The following is a 26208-nucleotide window of genomic DNA, read 5'->3' on the forward strand; positions in this document are numbered from 1 at the left end:
TTCCCCAGTGTTGTAAACCCAGATGCAGAAGAATCTAGCTTTGTATTCACCCTTTACGGTTGTCAGCTGGGGTGTCTCCTTACCTTGCTAAGAATGTAAATCACATCACCACGTTTAAATGACAACTCGTCAGAAAGAGCGCCTGTGCAGTCCCACAAACCCTGGTAAAAATTAGCATAATCGGTGCTTTTATCTCCTAGGAAGAAGAGAGAGAAAACATGAGTTAGAGCTTTCATGTAACGGGTCCTTGCTTAAACATGAACCAATAGAAACTAAAGGGCCTCTCACCACCAAAACAATCTAAAAAAATTCCGTCCTGATTCAAAGAACATTTGATTACCCTTACATACAAATCCCACTTCTTCTAATTATATCATTATGAGACCTTCTTTAAAAAAAGATCTCATTCTGAATGTCTCTTTTCTCTCTCCCCCTTTCTTGTTTTATCCAAAGCCTGTAATTGCCATGCGCTCTCATCAAGCCAGCACCTAAAAGTTCCTTCCCATTTATTTTTTACAATGGACCTAAACCCACTCGCAACATGTTTTGAAGGTGAATCAGCCACACCACATGATGAGCAAGTATCCATGACATGTGATAAACACACTGTGAAACAACCACCTTACAGAATTTCTAAAAATTCCAAAAGAATAAAAAAAGAGAGACAGAGAGAAAGGGAGGGAAGGAGAGAAAATTTGGGGACACTTCATAAACAATAATAAAGAATAATAAAGGAGTCAGTAGGGCATAGAAATAACTCAAACTCGGCATTTTTTTTTTTTAAATTCTAAAATCTACAGCTGGTTAGAGGAAGAGGGTAAAGTGGAAATAACACAGAGGGTAATTCCAGCTCTTATCTTTGGGGACTTTTGTACCGAAAGCCTCTCACAAAAGTTATTTCTAACATATTTTAGCAACTTTGAAATTGCCAAAGCTGAAGCTGCATTTTTCAAGATTTCTGTCAGCCCTAGTTTAGGACATTACGCTCTGAATAAACATGCAACATACACTGTAGTTACCAGCTCATCCTTCTAACGGCATAAGCACAATGGATGTGATGTGCTCAAACTGCCATACAGACCATTAACTGATTGATTATTTAGCGCTCTCCGCTCTGTAATACCACAATAAACCGGGTAATAAATGCTTTGTCACTTATACAATGTGGGTCTCTTGAAACACAGCACAGAGTTAAATACACTGGATGCTTTTGTTACACTGAGAACTGTTTCCTGTTTTTAATTTCATGATAATTGAGTTTTGATGAGTTAACGCAAAAAGAATGCAAGCGATATCAATAAGATGTCCGTGTATTCACTAACCAGGCAGAACGTATACGTGTTGACAACTTCCATCATTGGAATGTCAGCTCTGAATTCTGAGGGGATAGCTGTGGGGACGCATGCTGCGTCAGGCCTGTCATCCTAGTTTTGTTATATGGCTCTCAAACAGCAGGCTTCTTGGCAATTCCAACACAACTCCTCACGTGAGCGGGTCTTCTGGGTATTCATCTTATATCGCGTGGTTTGTGATTTACACAAAGTGCTAAGTTTGTTAGAAGTCTTCAAACTTCTAATATCCGAAAGGTTTTTTTCGAGCCAAAGAGAAAATCTGAGGAGCGAGGAGTGTGACAATTTAGGAAGATGATACTTCTCGATTAAGCTTGAAGAAAATAAACAGTGGCTAGAATATGCCACCTTGCAAAATCCTATTCAAGTTTTTTCTCCTGTTTTCTAAAAATTCCCGGGGGCGGGGGGGGGGGGGTGTGGAAGGGGGAAGGGAGGGAGAGAAAACGGGAGGAGGCGTGAAAGGAAGGAGGGAGGAAGGGAGGGGAACAGAGAGAGACAGACTCCGTACTGACCTCTCCACTCCACCAGCAGGCATGTATACAAGCCCGGGGATCCAACCAAGAACTAACAATGCTCGTGGCTACCCTTCATTACATTTCCCCCCACAAAGCAATTTATTAAGTAAATTCCATGAATGGACACTAGAGGGCACTCCGGCTGGACAGATCACTCCAAACATTGTCAATTTTTTCTTTTAGAAAGAATTACTTAATAATAAAGTGACTGATTTCCTTTAAAAACCACTTATTTAGACAAATAGAGATTTGGAAGTTGAGACATTCTAGTCCGATTAAATCAACTGCTAAATGGGTCAAATGTTGCGCCCCAAGCAGTCCGTCAGTGTCAGTTTAAAAGTCAAGGAATTAGAGCAAAGAGAGGATGACATCATTTCACATGCAAGGCCCTCCCCCACAGTCGCCGGCCAGGAGGTAAAAGGATGGAAATAGCTGGCTTCCCCGGCCCAGGCTCCTGTGTGTTCCCAATGTTGCTCAGCCTGAGGCTTGATCCAAAAAGGTTAAAGAAACAAAACTTGGGCTAAAACGAGGGAAGTTTTGGCTGAGCTCGAGCGTCCCAGCGCGTCCCCAGCTGCCCAGCCTGCTGCCTGCTCCTCCTTTTTCAGATATTCTCACGACGGTTTTTCATTCAATAGATTTTCAAGAGGTGGGGGAAGAAAGAAGGAAAAGAAAAGTATATGGTGATTTCTAACACATAATCCTTATCACTTTGGGGTCTCTCTTCCCCTCGATGCGCTTGGTGAAACTCCCATTAACACTAATGGGAGTTACAGGAGCACATGAGGGGAAGGGAGACCCCCACCGTGTGCAAGATGCATTTCTCCCTAGATGTGCATCATGAGCATTTCATTAAATCTCACTGCTGTAAAGAGGCAACAGAGCTAGCTACTTGGCAATACTGGGAAAAAGATGCATTTTCTACTGTGTTTTCGATAATCTTGATGATGATGTTACCCAAAGACCAACCTCATTTCTGTGTCCCATATGTGAGCTCTGTTAAAGAATAATAAGTTGTTTATGTCACATGGCTATACACACATACAATTTACTATTCTATCTGTTTCAGAATGCAGTAGTAGGTATAAAGCAGGAGAACCACAACTAACGAGAAGGCCTGATGATAAAAATTTATTAGCCTTAGTCTCCTCAGGAAAGTAATGTTAAAATTCTTGGTATGAATTTTATTAAAAAAAAATTTTTTTTAATGTTTTATTTATTTTTGAGAGACAGAAACAGAGACAGAGTGCGAGTAGGGGAGGGGCAGAGAGAGAGGGAGACAGAATCCGAAGCAGGCTCCAGGCTTTGAGCTGTCAGCACAGAGCCTGACGCGGGGCTCGAACCCATGAATTGTGAGATCATGACCTGAGCCAAAGTCGGACACTCAGTCAACTGAGCCACCCAGGTGCCCTGGTATGAATTTCAGATATAAAAATTAGGAATTGCTTTATTCCTTTGAGAGCAGTGAGCTTCTCTGGTTTACTTTTCACTATTTTAAGTTTTGAAATTTTAAGTATGGCTAACCATCCTCAAAAAATTACGCACGGGTCTAGCCTCAGAAGCCCAGTGAGCTCACAAGAGTTAGCATTGTTCACCTATACACCGAAAAATAATCCGTGTAAAATACGTTTTTAAAAAACAAAAATGTAATGCCACAGATAATCCCACGTTCTGAATACAAGTAAGTCTCTTTAGCTGTTATCACTGCATGGATTAATCTTCCCGCATCATGATCTATGTTTTCAAAATGACAAAAAGCCTCACCTCATTATGTTTCCTGTCCTGAGAGGCATGAATGGTTAAAAAGAGAAGGTAAAGACAGAAAAAACAACCATTCTAAATTAGCCAGCCTCTGAAGGATTCAAACAATATACTCGTTCTTGCTTTTTCCAACACTCAAAAACAGATCATTGGGCAATAACAGAATCATTAGGAAAAATAGGCTAAACATTGGAGATACTTTTACAAGAACAAAAAAGGATTTTAAAAATACGATGGCAGTGGCTGAAACATACAATATGCAAGATAATGAAAAATCTCTTCTCGAGCAGTCGTTTAAAAACGATTTCAGAAAGATAAGCAAATTCTACAGGGTTCAAAAAAATCAGGGGCGCCTGGGTGACTCTGTTGGTTAAGCCTCCGACTTCGGCTCAGGTCATGATCGCGTCATGTGTGAGTTCGAGCCCCGCTTCGGGCTCTGTGCTGACAGCTCGGAGCCTGGAGCCTGCTTCTGATTCTGTGTCTCCCTCTCTCTCTGCCTCTCCTTTGCTTGTGCTCTGTCTCCCTCTCTCTCTCAGAAATAAATAAACATTAAACATTTTTGAAAAAAATCAAATGGAGTCATTTTGTACATACATATAAACATGCAAGATGTGCAAGCTTGAACATAAAAGAACTTATAAGAAATACAGGATTATGTTGTTTATGTATTGCGCTTTAGTCTGAATTTTTTTCTCCTTTTTTAAGTAAAATCGCTCAATGTGAAAAATATATAACATTCTTGAGTAAGGTTAGAAGTTCACGTCATGTGATGCTCGGCAAGATAGTAATACCCTTGTCAACCCACTGCCCTGCACAGCAAACAAACTTCTAGTGTTACATCTTCGACAGCCCAAAGAGAGCAAAGGTCACTGCTATGCAAAAGCATTAAAACTGTTGCTTGAAAAGAATTTCATGTCACTAAAGATAAGAATTATTGCAGTGCTTTACAGCTATTGCACGGAAAGCTAGATGGACTTAGTACATTCCTTTGAAGAAAAACTGACTTTTTTCTTCCTTCCCTCAAAGGCAAACATTTGGGAGATGGGTACTTTAAAAGGGTTTTTGAAAAATACAACTGCTTTTAAGCCAGAACGCTTCTATTTGTGGAAGGGATACCTACATGTGTCTACTTCTACACCTGCACCGACAAAAACAAAAACAAAAACAAAAACCCTTCGTGCTTTCGGCAGAAGCTTTTGATACATCCTAAAACACATATACTTAAATTACCACTGTGGATCATCCTCAAGGCTTCGCTCAGTCTTAGGATTTTATAGCTGCCTTTTACAGGACCAGAGTGCTAACATCTAATGACTTCGTCCTCACTTCCTTTCTGAAAAAAGGAAACCAAACCTTCTGCAGCAGCCTGCTCCTGCTTTCCTGTCCAGGTCCGGAAGTCAGGCCTCTGGTTCCTTTCCGCATGTCATGGTAGGAAGGACTCGGGAAAGCTACTTCCTGAACACACACTTCCTGTCCACCCTGCCTCTGACAGCTGGCAAGAGTGATGTATGAATGTATCAGAGAAGGGAAGGTGACCCTCAACTATAGCTCTGTGCAGGACACGGGATGATATGGGAGACCTTGCCCCAGCTGACATGTGGCTACGAAGAGGTGTAAAAGTCCTGATAAGAAGGCATCCCCTCTCTTCTTGCCGTGTAAAATAATTGCTGGTTTATCAAAGCTAACCTCGTGCTTGCCCTCCAGATATGGTTTATCTCCTGCTATTTGGAAATAACAACCCGCGAAAAAAAAAAAAAAAAGTCGCCCATATCATGTGATCTTGTACACAGCATGTGTGGTTATTTTTCCCGGCTCAGTCATAATTAGTACTTGGGGCCATGTGCCAAGTGGAAATGGATAAGGGGAATATCCTTCCTAGCCTTCTAGGCCATCAGTGTCCTTTTCCAATTTTTAAACCGCTGTCACCGGACTCTGGCATTTCTTACCCAATTCATTTGCTTTCTGTGTTAATCATATGCAATGAAGATATGCATGGCCAACATTTAAACAGGCTGCAGATCAATTAGCGGTCTTAAGTTTATCTGATTTTTATCAAAGAAGACAGAGCTGCGGGTCGATTGTCAGAGCCTGTGTCAAGTTGACCTTTTCAGAGATGTCTACATTGCCAGTCCCCTGGGCAACTTGTTGTCCCCTGTTGGTCTCTGAATGGCAGAAGTCTGTTCTGCTCAAGCACAAAGTATACACAGATGTCTATATTACATTCTTATAGGTTTGACAGCAACTGCATGTTGTATCTATAAACTGTCCTTTAGCAGTGACACTTCCTCAATGATGATAAGCTAATTTATGCAACTAAATCTCCTTTGTGCAGAAATGAAAGCTAATTGAGTCATTACAAAGTAATTCAGGAAGGAATACCTTGTATAAATTGGCTTACTTTATAAATCCTTCTCAAGTGGTTTTCATGCATCCTAAATGGGACTAAGCAGCTTATCCGCCCTAAGATACCAAGATCGAAGCAGCCAACTTCGGGGGAGTTGGGTAAACCCTCTTTAGAGCTGTAAGAAAAGTGGCGAAAAGGAAAGTGAACAAAACCAAAAGAAGCTTCCCAAGAAGCTTCACGATTCAGTACCTGTGGCGGGGAGAGCACTGTCCTGACTCGTCTTCCTTTGGTCCTCCACGTTTGCGGGAGCACTGTCCTCTTCCTCTTCTGTAAGCAAACAACAGAAATGGCACGCTGAAGGGTTTCCTCAGAAATAACAAGACAGTACTCACCCCATTTTACGAGCAAAACTGAAAGTTCACGACGCATAAATATTCCTCCTCAAAGAATGAAACCGCTCAACATTCACATTCCTTTGTCAATAATCTAAAGCTGAACAAACAAACCTCTAGCTAGTGCCACATAGCGACCTTACCAGTTGGCTTGATAAAATTTAAGATACGTGCTGATGCCTCACATATTTTGTTTCGCATACTGGAAAGTCCTCTGGAACACTCTTAAATCCAGATCAGCCCTGAAATCCAGGAAAGTAACACCCAGCACTATATGGACAGACCCCATTATACCGAGGCAGGATAAAACCACGGTCCCTAACCATCAGTAGAACACAGGGAAAATGTGTGATATAAAATACAGTTAACCTATAAGTCATTTATTGAGTATCAGACCCTTCATGTTTTCTCCCTTGATCTTCATGGGAGAATACCAAAAGGATCCTCCTCCTTCAGGACAATTCCCCCCAAATCATACTGTGGATCTACTATGTGTCATATACCATAGCAGATGTTAAGATTTCACAGATAAATAGTTTTAAATCCTCATTTTACAGAGGAGTAAACTGAGGTTCAAAAAGGTAAAGACACTGCCACTGTTTATTATTCCAACTCAGGCCTGTGATCATAATGTCCATGTGCTTTACCCTGCATATATTCTGGGCCTTACCTTTGTTATTCCCACACTTTCCTGTCACATTCATTCCCCCGCTTATAGGAAGAAATAGGAGAAGACTAAATGAGAAGAGTTTTAAACAGAGTCAATAGACTTTAATTATTTTACATTAAAGAAACATTTATTATACGACCACTTTCCTCACCTAAGGATTTATATACATTTAGAGATATTTAAGGCGGGATGTATGAACAAAATGGCATGCCCAAGAAAAACTGTGTTCAAAAGAATCATAATTTCAAGAAAAATAAAAAACATCAAAGTAAAGTATGCAAAATAGGTAAACACGGCCATTATGGCTATTAAATAATCCATTGAGTATTAACTACCTGTAAGAGACAGCTTCTACCAGGGAGGCAAAGAGAGTAGGAAACTTCTGCCCTCAGGAAGCTGAGAGCCTACAGGGCACAGAAGACAGTAGTACCTGAAGGAAAATGGGATGAGGGACATAAAACCTGACACGTGAGACACAAGGAACTGAAGGAACACAGACTAGAAACCACCCAAGTGGGGAATACCACGAAGGCTCTGAGGGATGGAGAAGATTTGAATGGAGAGAGATGGGGAGGAGGAAATTTCTAGACAGAGGGAGAATCATAAGCAAAACAACAAAGCTCAGTACTATCCATTTGGCTAAAGAACACAGTACTCTAAGGGGAAGAATAGGATGGGAGAGAAGGCTAGTAGTTTGGACCAGCTGTTGAAGGGCCATGAACATTGGCTATGGACTTTAGACCTTGATTTGGTAGGCAGTAAGAGCCCCCGAAGACTTCTGAGCAGAGAAAGGGCAGAACTAACACTATGCTTGCGGAATGGTCATCTGGTCCCATTGTCCCAGAGAGCCTGAAGGAGGGCATGGGGGGAGACAGACCACTTAGAGTCTGGCTAAAGGGGAAGGAAGTCCTAACTGAAGGACAGAGGAAATGCAAGGAGCCGGTTATGAGAGGAAAAGGAACTAGAATCGATAAGCTTTGTGCCTGCCTGGATGTGGAGAGCTAAGGGAAGAAGAGCAACCAGGGATGACACAAGTTGTGAGCTTAGTTGGCAGAGAAATGGGAACACACCATTCCTAAGAAAAGAATAGCCAAGATAAGCTATTTTGCCAAGGGAACACGGGAGCCGCGTGAGAGATTGAAGGTACAGGTGGGGCAACCCAGGGGAAACGTCCAGGGGCAACTGGAAGGCTTCTCAAGTTTGCATCTACAGGGGACTAGATGCAAAGTTAGGAGGCTCATGCAAATGTTAAAGTGGTGACTCAGAAAATTCACCATTTAACTCAGGCTTGAGGGTTACTGTACTTCTAAAACAAACCTACAACTGCTTTGAATTTCTGCAACTCAACTCAAACAAAATAAGGAGAGCTCCAAAAGAAGGGAACAGCTGGAAATATTTGGCACTTTATACACATTAAGTTGACCGCAGTGTCGGCAATTTAATACGAGTCAGTCAGAGAGCAGTTGATACATGGAAGAACTAATAAAAAAAAAACCAAATCCTGTCTCTTTTCTCTTCAACAACAGTTATCTTACTTATGCCAAACCTCAAGGCCTCGTGATTGTAAACGGTTTATTAGGGTGTTTTCATGTACAAGTTTTACAGACATTTGGTCCAACCGACTTATTTTATAGATGGTTAATTTTTTCAAAGGAGAAGGAGAAAACTTTACTTATTTGTCATACTTTCTCTTTCCTCAGTGCTCCCTCTCCTCCAAGCTGGTCACAAATCAGACAGTTGAGTAAAGTCAAAAGTCGTGAAGGGCTCTTGACCTCAAGTCAAAAGCCTTAAGCACAACAATATAGGAAGCACCTCTTTCTTAAGAAGACATTATGGGAAGGGCGCCTGGGTGGCTCAGTCTTTTGAGTGTCCCACTTGGGCTCAGGTCATGATCTCGCTCGAGCCCCACGTTGGGCTCTGTGCTGACAGCTCAGAGCCTGGAGCCTGCTTCAGGTTCTGTGTCTCCCTCTCTCTCTGCCTCTTCCCTGCTCATTCTCTGTCTCTCTCTCTCAAAATAAATAAACGTTAAAAAAAAAATTTAAGAAGACATCATGGGATACAGACTTACCATCCAAAGTTAGGGTCAAGCTATCACAAAAACTAATTACAGTAATTAAATGGAAAATTCTGCTCTTGGCAAAGTAAACAATGAACTTAGAATAGTTTATTACTGTGACTGTATTATTTTATTAAAATTTAAGTGCTATAAATGTGCACAATGTATTCGTAAATTATCAGAATAATGCTATTAAAATATTTACTTAAGTATCAATATTTACTGAGAAGTATCCAAATTCAATGTGAGATGCTGAACAAGTAGTATTTTAGAGGAGGAAATACTGATTTAAAAAACTTCCTTTCTCCATTTTAAACCGAGTAATGATATTTTTAGGTCAAAGCTTCTGCATTTCATACATCAGTTTTCCTTAACGATGTTCAAACAACTCATTTTATCTTGGGCTAACAATACAAACAGCTTCCATACAAAAGAAAACAAAATAAAATTTGGGGTGTGTGTGTGTGTGTGTGTGTGTGTGTGTTTTAATCTTAGGGAGAGAAACTCAGACTGAAATCTTGAACAGAATCTGATACAGAGGAGATGTTCAATAAATATGCAGTGAACAAACAGATTCAAAATCATGAAAATAAATCCTACTATGTTCATTTATTAACAGAGAAAAACTCTCCACACCACTCAAAAACTATATAAGGACAAATGAAAATTCTAGGCAATAATTACCTCCTTAATATATTAGAAATATATACACATGTTGTTTTATTTAGGTTTATTATTAAACATATTTTATTTTGGTGTTGAGTCACAAATGTCATTATACAATACTAATTAATACCTCAAATAGCCAATGTTTGTGGGGTTAATATATTCCATTCAACATTTTAATAACAGTAAACAAAAACAGCTCAGCTATGCGGTAAAATCCATCAAACCACACAGATGGTTATAAGGTTTTCATTATGTGGTTTCCATAGCAATCATATTGCAAATCTGGAAGCTTCTTGCAAATAAGCAGCTTGTATTTACATGCCTCTCAGCTGCAGCACAAAACTCTGCAACATGTGATGCTATTATTCCAATCACACATTGTTAGCAGAATCATCAGAAGATTTTGTTGATCAGACAAGATGAAAATAATAGTAAACTCACTGCAGAAGATAATTCAAACACAGTTGTACATTCACTAAACTAATCAGCGAGTATCAGACATGTTCTGGTAGTCACCAGAAGGTTTTAACATGAGAGCCCGGTCAAAAATATGGAAGTTCCAGGAGCACTCAGAACCCAAAAGCCTGAACTCCATTCTCGCTCCCCTTTTCAGCAGATACTTGGTCTTCCGTCCGAGTTGAGCAGAGAAAGGGAGAAGAGCAGAGAACGGGGTCCTCCCAAATCTTTTTAGGATGACTACCATTGCCTACATGGGAGAAGTCAAGACCTTTTTTTGTCCCCTGCTAGATTAATCAATTTAATTTACAAATTGATCCAGTTCCATAACAGATGGATTATTACCCTAATAAGAATCACGAATCTGTCTAGCTATGCAGTTTGTACAAAATGGCTATTTCTTCCTTACTAACGTTCTTTGTTTTAAGGACAAAACAACCAAAAGAGAAAAGCTATAAGCAAATGACAAAGACAGCTGACATTGCTTGAAAAAGGTTGAGGACAATTTGTTGGCACCAAAATAGGGTGTGTGATGTTCACATCAGGGCTGAAAACTGATCTTATCACATCTTCCAGGGAGAGGAGGACAACATCAGAAAACCTTCGACTCACACACAATGATTACCTTTCTCACTAAGCATCTTCAGAAAACGGCTCTGCTGAACTACAATGTATTTTCAAGACCTAAAACACAGAATCAAAAGCTATGCTCTGAAATAAAGATTGGGTGTAGATTTCTACCTGCCCTGGCTTCATTTGATTACAAAACTACACATTTGTCTCAAGAAAAGTTAACATTTATTGCTTGAATGTTCATGCTGTATGCATTTATATCCCTTATGTAACTAAATCCTCGTAACCGTTGTATGAGGTGATAACAGGTATTTTTACCATAATTTCATGGACGCAGAAATGGAATTTACAAAGCTTGAGTAACCTGTCCGAGTTCACACGTGCAATTAGAGCAGGGATTGAAACTGCAGCAAATGCCAGTTCTTTTCACCTTCTATTCAGCTCATAGATGGTTTTCTAAAATTTCATGTGCATACCAGCTGTCTGTTGGACCCGGAAAACATTTCCACATGAGTGCGCAGATTCTGCTCTACCATAGCATTGTATGCGAAGGACACCTTTATTTTTTTTTTCCAATGTTTACTTTTGAGGGGGAGAAAGAGAGAGAGAGGGGGAGAGAGAAAGAGAGACAGCCAGACAGAGAGGGAGAGAGAGGACCCTAAGCAGGCTCTACACTATAAGCACAGAGCCCAATGCGGGGCTCGAACTCCTAAACCGTGAGATCATGACCTGAGCCAAAGTCTCAGGCACCCCGCGAGGACATCTTAAGGTAAGCAATCCTTGCAAGCGAGGATTTATTTTTATTTTTTTATTTTTTTAATGTTTATTTATTTTTGAGATAGAGAGAGACAGAGCATGAACGGGGGAGGGTCAGAGAGAGGGAGACACAGAATCTGAAACAGGCTCCAGGCTCTGAGCTGTCAGCACAGAGCCCGACGCGGGGCTCGAACTCACGGACCGTGAGATCATGACCTGAGCCGAAGTCGGACGCTTAACCGACTGAGCCACCCAGGCGCCCCGCAAGCAAGGATTTAGAAACAGAATTTCAAGCTGGGATGCCCCCAACCCACATCTCCTCTCCGTTCTCCCAGCCCTCCTTCCCCACCTCTGATGTGCACACGCTCAAGTGCCCTGAAGCCAGCACGTGCCACTTTGTACTCTGGAAAGGTCTCTAGTGTGACTCATTATTGCAAAAATATGTCAACTATTTTATTATGAAATAACATTTCATAATTTTTTCCCAGGCCAGCCAGCTTTTCTTTCTTCACTGGATTTCAAGAAGGGAAACATGGTCAAATGCAGACAGCACATGGCAAGTCTTTTTACGAACAAAGACGTTTGCCTCCGTTCCAAAGCAACAAACTATCCTGCACATTTCTCCAAGGGTTCTGGCTCCAGGGCATTGCAAGCAATATGTCCCTGGCTGGGAGAAGATGGGACAGATGTAACGAGGGGAATGAAGACACCTGGCTAGCCCCAGCACTACAGTGTGAAAGAGGGAGAGTGCAGGAGGTTCACACAAATGGCACCTGAGCCCCTCTTCGCTCTCCGGACCCGGGGTGCAGCTCGGAAGCTGGCAGTAGGTAAAAGCAGAAGAGCAGGGGTCAGAGGGCTACGGGCAAGGGAATTCACACCAAGACAAGGAGGAAAAGTGAGTTCCCTAGGGGCCTATACTGGTAAGTTAAAATATGACACTTCTGTAGGGTTTTTCTATCTAATAGACTGACATATATTTTACAGACTGGCATATATCTCATATACTTTTTTAAAGATAGAAACGTGTGCCTTTTAGTATTATATGAACTTCAAGAAAGATAAAAATGGCTGAAATGGTATATTTAGAGTCATGTTTACTCTCCTGGAAATTAGGCAAACTGGGGCCTACCGTTAAAGTTCTAGTTACTTGGGTGCCTGGGTGGCTCAGTCGGTTAAGCATTTGACTCGGTTTCGGCTCAGGTCACGATCTCATGGTTGTGGGATGGAGCCCTGCGTCGGGCTCTGTGCTGAGCACGCAGCCTGCTTAAGATTCTCTGCCTCTGCCCCACCTCTGCTCATTCTCTCTTTCTCTGTCTCTCTCTCTCTCAAAAATAATTAATAATAATAATAAAATGTCAACAAAAAGTTCTAGTTACTCCTGTGACCTCGAGACTGTAATTCTCATCTCAGTAAAGTACAAAGAATAATGTCTACCCTCCAGCACTCTGAACAGGACTGGGACAGGGTAATGACACAATCAGATTTCCAGGGGGAAAAAAATACCCAACTAGCCTGCAGTATCAGGGTCATTATCTTAGAAACTAGGTGTTTTGCAACAGCTTATGAATTTGGCAACCAAGAAGGTTAATATGATATAAAAGGCAACAAAATAAGCAGTAGTTATTCAATCATACCATCTAATTTTCAACCTTGACATTTTATTCTTATAGGGTTTGATAGTTGCACCTCAAAAGCAAAAATAAGCTCCCTAAGATCATAGTACATCTCTGTACTATATTAAAGCTAATCATTTATACACAAACCTGAAAATGCAAAAATAATAAATTTTTACAGACATTAAGCTTGCCAGCATCAAGGTTGGGATCTTGGGGACAACCTCAAATTCAAACAAGAATTTCATTTGGCAGAATCTGGACAAAATCTTAGGGAAAGAAACCTTAGCTATAATCTAGTTCAACTTCCTTCTTTCATTAACGGGGTCCTGAATGACTGACTGGGCCAAGGTCACGAAACTTGGGCTCTGCTCTTCTCTCCCTGCACTGCCTTCTATGCAACATGCACTGTGGACATTTCTGGAAAAGTCTCTGCTGCTCCAGAGGTCCTTCTCTCTTCAGGAGCAGTCTCACACAGACTTGAGCACCCACAGGCAACTATGGTAAGCAAAGTATGTCGGTTAAAAATAAGGTCTGAACGGGCCAGATCCTGTCAGTCAGAAGGGACTGTGAGTCAGGAGAAGGCTTTACTCCCAAGGAGTACCAGGCACAAGGGAACAACGAAACGTGGCTCTTCCCTGTCCCGGGGCATATTCTACTCACGCATCCCACGATAGAAAATTTTCCTAACCATTCCATAAAGCTCAAACTCGTAGCTTTTTAATTAACATCTATAATAAGTTCTGCGATATTAAAATTCTTTTAACCCAAGAAAGTCAAATTAAATTGTTTCTCAGGTACAGTAACCTCGATCTGGCTGTGGACTTCTGGTACAGTTATCGTTTGCCACTAAAAATAGTTCTGGTTTTTAATTTAGATTAATCTTCTTTTATTATTATTCTTGCCACAAAAGCAGTATCTGTTCATTGCTGGCAGTCAGACAATAGAAATAAGCAAGCGTGCGTGCATGTGTGTGTGTGTGTGTATATATATATATATATTTACATTTTTTAAATCATCCAAGACTGATCCATAACGACTATTAACATCTTCTCCTAGACCACCTCTACTCAGTTTCTGAGTAATAGGAATATCCAAATATATACGTACTTCATTATTAGGAAATATATACATTATTTCATATGAAATATATACATATATATGAGTCATCCATTCCTTCCAAATGTATTTGTATTTTATTATAAACTATTCTGAGTTCCTTTTTAGAAAGTAAAATATTTCCTCTCAATGTAGATTGTGGTTTAAATTTTATTCCGTAAAAAATACCATCTAATGATAAACAGGGTGGTGTTGAGATCATTTCATGGTAACTTGGCTGTTTTATATGGATCTACAACTGTCTACTATAACCTTAGAAAAAAACAGATGGAACCAGAACTCAGCTGTTAGAGGCGTTGGCTCTGTTTCCTGTTTGCTTATGCAAACACACTCATCCTCTTCTCATGAGGTGCACCTTCACCTCATTTTCAACAGCCTAGGAAAGAAAGAGCACGGGAACATAAGGGGAACCATCACCCATTGGACTGATCGGTTCCACATCCCTTCTAACAGCAGTGGTTTCGAGACCCTTTTGGGAGGTGGAGAGTCTATGAGGTCAAAACTATTTTCGTAATAAAATGAAGACATTTGCCTTGTTCATTGTGTTAACATTTGCACTGATGCTGTGGAGCATGATGGGTAAACGGCTGACACCTCAGCATAAATCAAGGCAATGGCACCAAGCTGTCACTGTCTCTTCACTGCTTTGCACTAGCATTAAAAACAAACAAGCCAGTTTCACCGAAGAATGTCCGCGGGGAAGCAGTATAAATTATTATTTTCATGTAATATCAACCCTGAGAACACGTCCGTCCATTTAATAATTCTGTGTGACAAAATCAGAAGAATGCATGAAGCACTCGTGCTGCATTTCTAGATGTGCAAAAGATTGAGTGGCAAGCTGAACGAGCTTTTTTCCACGGGACACCATTTTTACTTGAATGAATGAGTGACAGACAAACTGCGGTTACTCAGACTTGGGAATGTGGCAGATATTTTCTCAAACATGAACTAAGTGAGCTTGTTATTTCAAAGAAAACAACTGACAATGATTGCCACGATAAAATTTAAGCTTTCAAGCAAAAATTAGCATTTTAGAAACTTAGATCTGCCACCATGAGCTTGACCGCTCCCCAGTATTGAAAGACTTTTCTAATGAGATTGGTGGTGATATTAATGAATCCTACAGTTTTTAACTGTATCATCATTTCACAAATATTTGGAAGTTCTGCATAATGCAGTGAACCAATACTTTCCAAATGACCAATGCATGATGTTACAAAACATGCCTGGGAAGAGATCCAGTCAAAGTATAAGACAGACCCGTGAATTTTAAAGTAACAAAGTACAGAAAGTTCATTGATACGGTTTTGGATTCCACCTTGCAACTAACCTTTAACTTGTCCAGTTTGGGTACAGTTATCAAAGAACATATAGCTCCTATGACTATTAAAACCCTTGCCTTTTCCTACTATATACCTGTGTGAGGCTGGGTTTCTCCATATGCTAACTAGACTTAAACCAAACAACATATCTCAACACAGTGAATGCGGAAGTAGATTTGAGAGTCTACATGTATTCTTTTAAATTAGACATTCAAGAGATCTGCCAAAATGTAAACCGTTGCCACTCTTTTCACTGATATTTTAGGAAACTATAGCTATTCTTTCCTAAAAATATCTTATGTTCACTGGTAATAGGTTTATCATTGAGATTTTTAAACTCGTTGATAAACATTTTTAATATTTCTCAGTTTTAATTTCCAATATAGTAAATATGGAGAGGTGGAACCCACTTAAATCAAGTGTTTTGGGGTCCTCAATACTTTTTAAAATTGTAAAGGGCTCCTGAGACCAGAAAGTTTGGGAATCACTGCCCTATGTTTTCTTTTCTTTTCTTTTTTAGGTGTTTGCTTAAATTCCAGTTAACATACCATGTGATATTAGTTTCAGGTGTACAATATAGTGATTCAATACTTCCATACTACACGTGGTGCTCATCATAACAAGTGCACTCCTTAATCCCCATCACCTATTTAACCAATCCCCCACCCCACCTTCTGGTAACCATCAGTTTGTTCTCTATAGCTAAGAGTCTGTTTCTTGGCTTGCGCCCCCCCCCCCCCCACTCTCTCTCTCTGTTTTCCCTTTACTCATTTGTTTTGTTTCTTAAATTCCACCTATGAGTGAAATCATATGGTATTTGTCTTTCTCTGACTGACTTATTTCACTTAGCATTATACTCTCTAGTTTCATCTATGTCATTTTAGTTAAATATCTAAACGTTGTTGATCCACGACATGAGAAAAACTGATAGCCTGGTAACCCAGAACACTATCTGATAATTATTTTATATTCCCAAAGCACACAATCTCAGGATTGAATCTCATTACACTGTTGACTCACATTGAGCTGTTGACCAAAATCCCTAGGTGTTCTTCCCATTTGCAGTGAAGCCAAGTCTTTCCTTTCTCGTACTTGTGCAACAAGATTTTTGGAGCAAGTGTGATCCCCTATTATATTTCATCTTGTTAGATTTGATCCATGACTTCAGTCTATTGAGAGCATGGCCTGTATATCTTCATCTAGGCATCAACGAATACAATGGTATGACAATATTGAGAATTAAGCTCTAAGACATTCACAAAATAAATTAACCAGCACCCTTTGGGCACAGCTGTATAGTCAGTTATCCAACGGTCTTCACACCCATAAAAATTTCATGACAATCTTGGCCAAATGCCTCACTTACTTAAGTCTAGTCATATGTCTGTCATTTCCCTGAATACATGCTGGGTTCTGGTAATCATTATTTCATCTTCTAGATAGCACAGAAGACTCTCTTTGATGCCTTAGAGTCCACTTCAAAGTTCCTAAACTTTGCAGTGGTTTGCAGAATCCATCCAGAGTGGATAATGTGGCGCTCCTCCCAGAAGCCCTCTTCAGGCCTGACGCAGCCGTCCTCCAGTTGCTGGGACTCGGACTGCTGCTGGCTCACAGCTGTGTCCCCCACTAGGAACTGTCCTCAGCTACAGGGAGCTGCCTCACTCAAGATCACACCCCTCCCAGAGGACAGCCTGGAGCCAGTGATGAGCTGATGTAGGAACATAAAGACATGCCCCCTTCGCCTCAACAACAACCTTGAAGAAGCATCCCGGACCCAGAGCTCCCCAAGAGTTTGGCTGAGTCCTCAGTCACCGCTGTGTCGTAGACCAGTTTCTCCCGCCCGATTCTGCCTTCCTTGCTTTCACACGACGGTATCTCCCAAGACCACTCACCAGTAAGTCTTGTACATACAACTGTCTCAGAGTCTGTTTCAGGAAACCCAACTTCGGATACTGTAACCTTCTACCCATTTTGAATAGCTCACCATTTAATTGCTAGACTCCATACTTGGGGCATCTCTCTCTTCCTTGCATGTTTCCTTTAAAATCAGTGACAGTAATTCAATGATTTCATTTGCAAGTTGTCTTCTGATGTACACTTAAGGAAACCAGAGGCAAACTTAACTCCTATTCATGTTTGAGACATGGCTCAAATGTCCCCCAGTTAGAGTGTTTTCCCCAAACCCCTCCAGGCAGCTGGGCACTCCCCCTTGGTGATCTCCCAGCCTCAGTACAGGCCTCCATTATCACCGCTCTCATAAAGCACTACAGACATTTGTCTACTCGTCTCCTTTTCCTCCGACTGTGAACTCTCCAATCCTTTTCCTCTGTGAACTCTCCAACCAGGCCTAACAGAGGGGCTGGGACCAAAAAATGTTTTCCATGAACATTTGATGAATGAAAATCAAATGGATTTTGGTTAGCTGGGTATTCTATTAGAATCTCTTTGCCCGTCCTGGGCTTTTGTTACCTCCTACCAGTCTTATCAGGAGGATAATTCTTGACAGAAAAGGAACAAATAAAATAAAAACTGATTGTTTTCTTGGAATTACTGCCCTCCCCCAAATTTCAAAACCAAACAAGACCACATAGCAATTATGGGCAGCTTTTGCTGCACTTAGCCTAATTTACAAACGTCAGTTCTTTTCATATTTCCTTTGGTTATTGGGCCATTTCAGTGCTTGATATAGGACCCTGTAAAAGTTGTATTAATTGGATAGATTATAACAGCACAAAGATACTGATGGATTTTAGTTCCTCTCCCTATTTTCCTCATTGGGATCACTTGGAATTAAATGGTATTTTAAAATACTCATTCGTCTTTAATACCATACATTTGTGTCTCTTCGTTCTCTGACTTTTCTGAAATCTACCTTCCTAAAGTCTGCAAATGTCTGGCTGATGGCCAATTTTTTCCTTGTTGGATGCTAAGGTGACAACCGCTTTTGTCTAATTTTTTCCACAGTTAAATCTGGATATGGCAGCAGTTTCCCTATTTCCTATATCCTTTGGCCTCCTTCATTGTTTCATATGCTACTCTACGTTCAAACTATACCTGAAGAAGGAACAAGATGCAATGGTAATGACTGCTTATTGCTTTTCCTCCGTCTCCAGATTCTTAGCGTCAGTTCCTCGTAGTTGAAGATTCCTCGTTGCTAAATACTAAAAACCCCAAGTGGGGCGCCTGGGGGCTCAGTCGGTTAAGGGTCTGACTCTTGATTTCAGCTCGAGTCATGATCTCACGGTTACTGAGTTCGAGCCCAGTGTCGGGCTCTGTGCTGACAGCACGGAACCTGCTTGGGATTCTCTCTCTCCCTTCCTCTCTGCCTCTCCCCTGGTCACGCCCCTCCCCCCAAAATAAGAAAACAAAACACCTAACCATCCCAATCCCTAGCTCTGTGTGTCCCAGCCATAAGAAGCTGAGGTTGGGGAGAAAGTCACTCGGTCTCTCTCTCTCAGTCCTTTGTGTTCAATCGGCTGTGCTTGAAAGCAATAGTTACCACCTGCTTAGAAGCCCTAAATCCAAGGAATGGAAGAGATTGAACACACAGTATTGAATATTTAATATTTATAGGACAATTATCAAATAACAGCCCCACTTGTATTTTTCTATTACCACCACATGCTCCCTCTGTGATATGTAACTTCCAGTTTGGGACTAGATATTATGAACTACATCAATATCTCTGGCATATCACCATGACGTATTGTTCACCGATGGTAGTGGTTTTCAAACTTCAGAGGGCTTAGTGAAACCCAGGTTGCTGGGCCCCACCCCTAGAGTTTCTGATTCAGATTTGGCAAGGTATAACTCTAAAAAGTTTCCAGCCAATGTTGTTGGTCCCAGGACCGCATTGTGAGAACCACTGACACAGAGGTATCCCTTCGGACGGTTTCTTTTACCTAAGAGTTCAATGGTTTGTGTTCTATCATAATTTGAATGTAAGTTAATTAGAGCATCGTACCTTCAGGTGTTACTTGCCTTTTAAACTTCAAAATATAGGTATACCTCACTAAATAATACTAATATAAAATTAATTATAATGGAGCCAGTAAAGCGGAAATGGATCCCATATTAACCCCCAAAGACATAGTGGAACCACAGAAATGCAAGTAAAATTTGTATTCCAGAAGTTCATATTACCCTCTTTTACCACCTGTGCAAATTCAGCAAGCTAACTAAACTCTCTGAACCTCAATTTGCAACCTGGAAAACAGCAACACTATTGTGAGCATGAAAGGAGGTTCGAGTGGCCAGTATAATGCCCAGTACAGTGAAGATTTATAATCAAGTGGTTACAATAGTAATCTGAGGGCTGCCTATATACCAAGCACCATGCCGGCCACTACGTGCATACGTCTCATTCAATCCTCTGAACCCCGTGAGGAAGGTATTTGCCGTTAGTCCCATTTCACAGATGAAGAAATGAAGGCACAGAAACATTTAAGTAACTTGTTCAGCATAACACAGCAGTAAGAAGCAGTCCCAGAGTTTGAATCCAGGCAGGCTGCCTCCAGAACCCAAGTTCTGAAGCACTATGCTTTTTCCTCCCTTTCGATGGAGGACCTTCCACAGATCACTTGCTCTTGTGTTGGTTAATTAATTAAACAGCACTTTAACCCACTGCCATAACATGTAACTTATGAGAAAGTTAATATTCATGATGTCATATTGACATATATTCTTTTTTTTTTAAACACTCTTCAATGACAAAATAACTTGGCTACCTCTGACAGTACGAAAAAAATAGCTCCCTTGAAAAATAGCGTACCCTGCTGAAAAACAGGAGAGGAGTCATGTTTGTAATGGCCACAAAAAGTGGAAAGCTTGGCATTTGCCCCTTCCATTTTTCTTTCAGTTGGAAGGCGGCTTGCAAATGGAAAAATCATCTCCCGTCACCTCCCTCTCAGAGGCTGAATCTGATGAGAAAACAGAAGAAGGCCGAGCCCTGAAGCAAGCAGTGCCGCTGTCCTAGCCGGGAGCCCAAGAAGACTGATTAATCCTCAATGAGACAGCTCTAGTTTCTTACCAGATTTGACGGCAGCAAGACATGAAAAATGCAGCAAATTAAAGCACTTTACATAATACAAAAGAATGGCACTCTGGAAATAAAAATTTCCAAGTACCTACGAGGGGCTGTGCGTGGGCTCTCAGAATGACATGTTTCAGGCATTTTTAATTCGAAGTTAAGAGGTATTTGTTGACACACAAAGTTATGATAAAAAAAAAATGTTAGAGTGTCTAGACAATGAAAGATCTTCTAGAAGTAGTTTATTTCTGCAGAGAGGAGTTGCCAAAAGAAGCAAGGTAGAACCTGCAGCGGGGAGAAGGGGAAGTTAGGCACACAGAGCCCATTTGATGGAGGTCTTGGTGTTCATTTCTGCAAAATAGTATTTGATGTTCTTTAAAGTTCATAAGAATAAAAGTTTGAGCTTAAAAAACAACACACTTATAGGGGCGCCTGGGTGGTTCAGTCGGTTAAGTGTCTGACTTCGGCTCAGTTAATGATCTCACGGCTCGTGAGTTTGAGTCCCGCGTCAGGCTCTGTGCTGACAGTTCGGAACCTGGAGCCTGCTTCAGGTTCTGTGTCTTCCCCTCTCTCTGCCCCCCCTCCATTTGCACTCTCTCTCTCTCTCTCTCTCTCTCAAAAATAAATAAACATTAAAAACATTAAAAAAAAACTTCTAGAACTACTATTCCACTTCTGGGTATTTATCCAAAGAATACAAAAACACAAATTCAAAATATGCACCCCATGTTCGCTGCAGCATTTTTTACAATAACCGAGATATAGAAACGACCAGAGTGTCCACTGATACGTGAACGAATAAAGAAGAGGTATTCCTTCCACAAAGGAACAAAGACAATAAAACAAAAACAAACTCATAGATATAGATACAGCGAACAGACGAGTGGTTACTGAAGGGAAGGGGGTCAACTCTATCATGGACGGTAACTAGACTTACAGTGGTGATCACTTTGTACTGTGAATTATAAAGCTGTATACCTGAAACTTAATAAAAAACGGGGGGTGAGAAACCACACTTGCTCAGTTTTGACTCTCTAAAGGGATAAGCTGTACTCCCGTCTGCAAAGTGTCTTTTAATTGGATTCCAGAAATAAGGCCATCATAAACAAAATGTCTGCTCTCATGTAAAAGGACCAAGGGATTTTTAATGTCCATAGCAGGCAAACCAGATCTTTCCTTTTTTAAGGTCTCACCCAACAGTGACGCAGGGTAACACTTGGAGTAAATGTATCCATTCTAGAAACACGAGTCCCTGCCACCTTAGGAAACTACAGTCTAGGCAGTGTCAGTGCTAACCCCCCCAGCCTCTTTTCCAGTATGACAAAGCATTCTTGTTTTCCCATCCCAGACTCACAACTGTTCAGATTTTTTTAAGCTAAGTATGACATTTTACAAACTTTTCCTGGCATGTTTAGTTAAAATAAAGGTTATTCTGCAATTGTGTATATGAAAATGCAATTTAAGGTTTATATCTGATTAAATAATGCAATCAAACATGTGCATTTAATGACATGCCAACTACAGTACTTATTCAAGGGGTCATTCAGTGTTCATTGTCCATATGTAGAGTAAATCATCGATTGAAGGAGAGTATATGAAATGACATATCAACTTTCCTGAGCAGTCTAATTAGGAGAATACTGCTCGCTACCCAAAGTAGTTTAATTGCATGACTTACAACACCTACTGTAGCTACATAAGAGTAGTTGTCAACCAGCTACTCCAGAATTCAGGTAGTTATAAACAATTTTATTATGTGATCCTTCCTTAGCTTTAGAAAATAATTCCTGGATTAAAAAACTCAAAAAGAAAAATGATCTCAATATAGTTCACTTTAGCGAGGAAATACAATACACTCCTTGGCATGTGTCCACAGGAAAAGTCTGGCTCCCAGATGCTTCTTGCCAGCCCACAGTGGATTTCACAATGTTTAAACAACTGACAACGTGCACTCGTAGCACTGATGACACAGTGACCAGAAATTCAGCAGGAGCCTGTCTCGTGGGTATTTTCATATATTGAAAAGTAGTATCAAAACAGCACAAATCACAGACACACTTCACAAACCCAAGAGATCCAACACAATTCAGTTAGCCTGTTTTAAAGTAGACATCACCGAAATGCCATAAAAATTTACTGATAAGACTTGTCCTACCACTACCAGAAATAAATTAAATGCACAAGTGTTTTTTATTGTATTAGTCTTCTTGAAAATGAAAAAAACTAAATTCTAATTTGCTTTCCATATCAAAAATCCAACAACAAATGGACTGTTTCCATAGCTCATTCATTATAATCATATATAATGTATATGAACATCCGTGATTTCTAAAAGCTATGCCTGTTTATATTAGTACAAACCAAATGAAACTCCCAATATTTTACCAATTCTGATCTCCAAAAACAATAACCTCCTAACACTAAAGTAAAGCTTCAAAATTTTGACATCCAAGTGGTAGCCTAGTTGTCTTAGATATAGAAAATGTTCTTTATAACTGGTCTGCGATGTATCATTAAACTGGAATGATATACTTTCTCACCAGGAAAGTTCTGAGTAAAACCTACTTCCTACTATGGCGCATTCAAGCATAAAAAAAATACTGTTAATATTTAATATGAAATCAGCTGTCACAAATGGAGCCGACAGTGAAAAAGCCATGATACAAATAAAATTACTTGGTGTGATTTTTCCTATTTCCAGATGACAAGTTTCTTAGAGATGATATTCTCTCTCTTAATAACAAACAACTTCTGTCACATAATGTTTATGCCATGTAAGTTTTGCAAATCAATAGTGCAAAAACTGGTTTGACTTGCTGGGAGAGAAAATGATTGATCAGCACAGGGAGTAAAATATGTTATTTAAATTAGAAGAACTTCATTTGATTGGAATGCCAACCCCATTGTTAAGATATAGTCTCATGTAACCACATTAACCTCATCTGACATGACCTCAGATACAAACACAAATTATTCTTCGGTTATAAAAGCAGAGCATACATTTGGATCTGGACGGATCTCTATGTTGATATAACTTCTGGGTAGTTCTATGTATATACAAATGTCATTTTTCCTGTAAATTGTAATCAGTAGCCTTAGGATCTTTTCCGTCACAAATTCAACAAAATTTCTTTCCTATCAAGAAGTAATTAATATTAAGAGTATAAAGACCATTGGTGCTCAGGAGAAAAATATTAGACACCTCACATCTGCCTCGTATATGCTCCAATTTTTGTTTATTTGACTTGAATTAAAGTATATAAATCAAGGACTTATAACTCAGCTAAGTCTCCATTGTTGTGTATTTGCAATTACTGACTAGGAATTCAGCCTCTAGCGATATGGTCAACCAAGCTGAAACAGACCTGTCTCTCCTCAGTTGCTCAAAGGAGAATGCTGACCATATTTGCAGGCTGGGGTTGAGGCTGGAGCTTTAATATCTTCACAGATACAGGAGACATGGCCTTGGGCCCATGAGAAGCAGAGAGCTGGAAGTAAGACCCCCACCAACCCAGGGAAACCACAAGGAAGCTTTTTGTCTTTCTAGGGCTCTGGATGGTGGTGGTCAGAGGGGGAGGGAAAGGGTTTCCTGTGAGAAATCAAAACCCCAGGCCTGTACAATGTGAGTTCCAAATTTATACTGTCCTCAAGTGTGGTTTTCCCCAGCCAAGAAATTTAACTCAAAGACTGAAACTCCTGGGGCTGTGGCAGAAGCAAATGCAAAACCATTGTGCAGGCGCATTTCCAGAACCCGGGGCACACAGCACTCCTGCGGGGTCAGGGAGAAAACCTGATAAGCTCGCAATGCTTGGAGCCAGCACAAGGGATGCCCAAGTAAACAGGCAAATCCTGTGTGGCCGGCCCTAACAGAAGTCAACACAGAATGCTTTGAGACCACAAAGGGGAGCTAAGAAACTAAGGAAAGGTCGGAGGAAATATAAATCGTTATTTTCAGAGCATTGCTGAGCCAGAGGTTCGAAACACAAATTGCACTGGTCCCTCTGCTTTTTCACCCAGTGAAGGATTGATCCCGCGTGAATATTTTCCGGGGCTTTGGACCATCTGGTTTTTAATGTCTCAAGCAATGGGGTTTCTTCCACCACTTCCTTTGGAAAGTCTTTTGTTGTTGTTGTTGTTGTTATTGGGGCAAAAAAAAAAAAAAAAAATAGGTTTAGATGTTAAAGGGGCTTGGCACTTGTTTTTAAAAATCTTTTTCTTTCTTGTTAACTCTTTGTCCAATCCTTCCATGAATACAAATTCCCCTCTCTCCCTATGACATTGAATATGCTATAATCTGGCCTTTTCCAAATATACCAATAGTTACCCCACCCGAACGTGTTTTTAATAAACTCCCTTACCTTGATCACTTCACTTTCACCTTCAAAACGCTCCTAGTTGGTGTTCAGAACCACATTTTGTTCACTGAGTACGATCCTTTCAGACAGACAGATCATCTACTGGCATAGACTTGGCTTTGATCATTGTTTATCAGTCTCTCCTCAGTCTTCTGATAACTTCTTCAAAACTATTTCTTACCGATTATTTTATAGTGCTATTCAACTAACTGAGTTTTATTGGCCGATACTGTATCCCCAGTGCCTCGAATAGTGCCTGACATAGAATAGCTTCCTAATAAATATTTGTTGCATGAATAATTGATAATAATTTGTTGCAGGCAACGTGGATGGAGCTAGTGAATATTATGCTAAGCAAATAAGTCAATTAGAGAAAGACAAATACCATATGATTTCACTCATATGTAGAATTTAAGAAAGAAAACAATCGATCAAAGGGAAGAAAAAGAGAGAGGCAAACCAAGAAACTGACTCTTAACTAGGGAACAAACTGATGGCCGTCAGAGGGGAGGTGGGCAGGGAGATGGTTTAAATAGGCGATGGGGATAAAGGAGCGCACCTGTCATGATGAGCACTGGATGTTGTATGTTGAATCACTATATTGTACACCTAAAACTAATATTACACTGTATGTTAACTGGAATTTCGGTAAAAACTTTAAAAAAAAAGTTTCTTGCATGAATAATAAATAGTTGAATTGCTCATGTACAAGTTAGGCTTTTTTCTTTTTTCTTGTCTCATTTCATTTTATGTTGCATTTTCTTCACTGCTCCTTTTCAGTCCATTTATTAGAATTTTAAATGACTGGGGCGCCTGTGTGTCTCAGTCAGTTAAGTGTCCGACTTCAGCTCAGGTCATGATCTCCCGGTGCATGAGTTCAAGCCCTGCATCAGGCTCTGTGCTGACAATTCAGAGCCTGGAGCCTGCTTCGGATTCTGTATGTGTCTCTCTCTCTGCCCCTTCCCCACTCGCACTGTCTCTTTCTCTCTCTCTCTCTCTCAAAAATAAACATTTTTTAAAAATTAAAGAAAAAAGAATTTTAAATGATTACTTCTGAATACCTTTAAAGTAATGCTGGACCCCCAGGAAATATCAAACAACTAGACTCAAAACCCACATATTTAAAAATGTCTAGATATGTGTATCTACATGTTCTGAGGTTACCATCTCTTACACTTATGCCTTAAGCAATATGTAGAGAGGTTATAGTTTATTATGAATATGAATGA

At 40.3% G+C, this 26208-nt stretch overlaps 1 protein-coding gene across 3 annotated transcripts in view; it reads right to left on the minus strand.

The window, feature by feature from the left end:
* SKAP2 (src kinase associated phosphoprotein 2) overlaps positions 1-26208 on the minus strand; it is a 238658-nt gene that overhangs the window by 74726 nt on the left and 137724 nt on the right. For all 3 annotated transcript variants that reach the window (XR_014137299.1, XM_060632765.3, XM_060632762.3), the window contains exons 10-11: positions 6216-6293; positions 84-196 (exon numbers count right to left, since the gene is read on the minus strand). Coding sequence is in view for 2 of the 3 variants with exons in the window: in XM_060632765.3 (XP_060488748.1) it covers positions 84-196; positions 6216-6293 (191 nt within the window). In the remaining variant the exon portion in view is untranslated. The remainder of the gene's footprint in view (positions 1-83; positions 197-6215; positions 6294-26208) is intronic.

Source organism: Panthera onca, chromosome A2 (genome assembly GCF_046562875.1).
Source record: "Panthera onca isolate mPanOnc1 chromosome A2, mPanOnc1 haplotype 2, whole genome shotgun sequence".
Classification (NCBI taxonomy): domain Eukaryota; kingdom Metazoa; phylum Chordata; class Mammalia; order Carnivora; family Felidae; genus Panthera; species Panthera onca.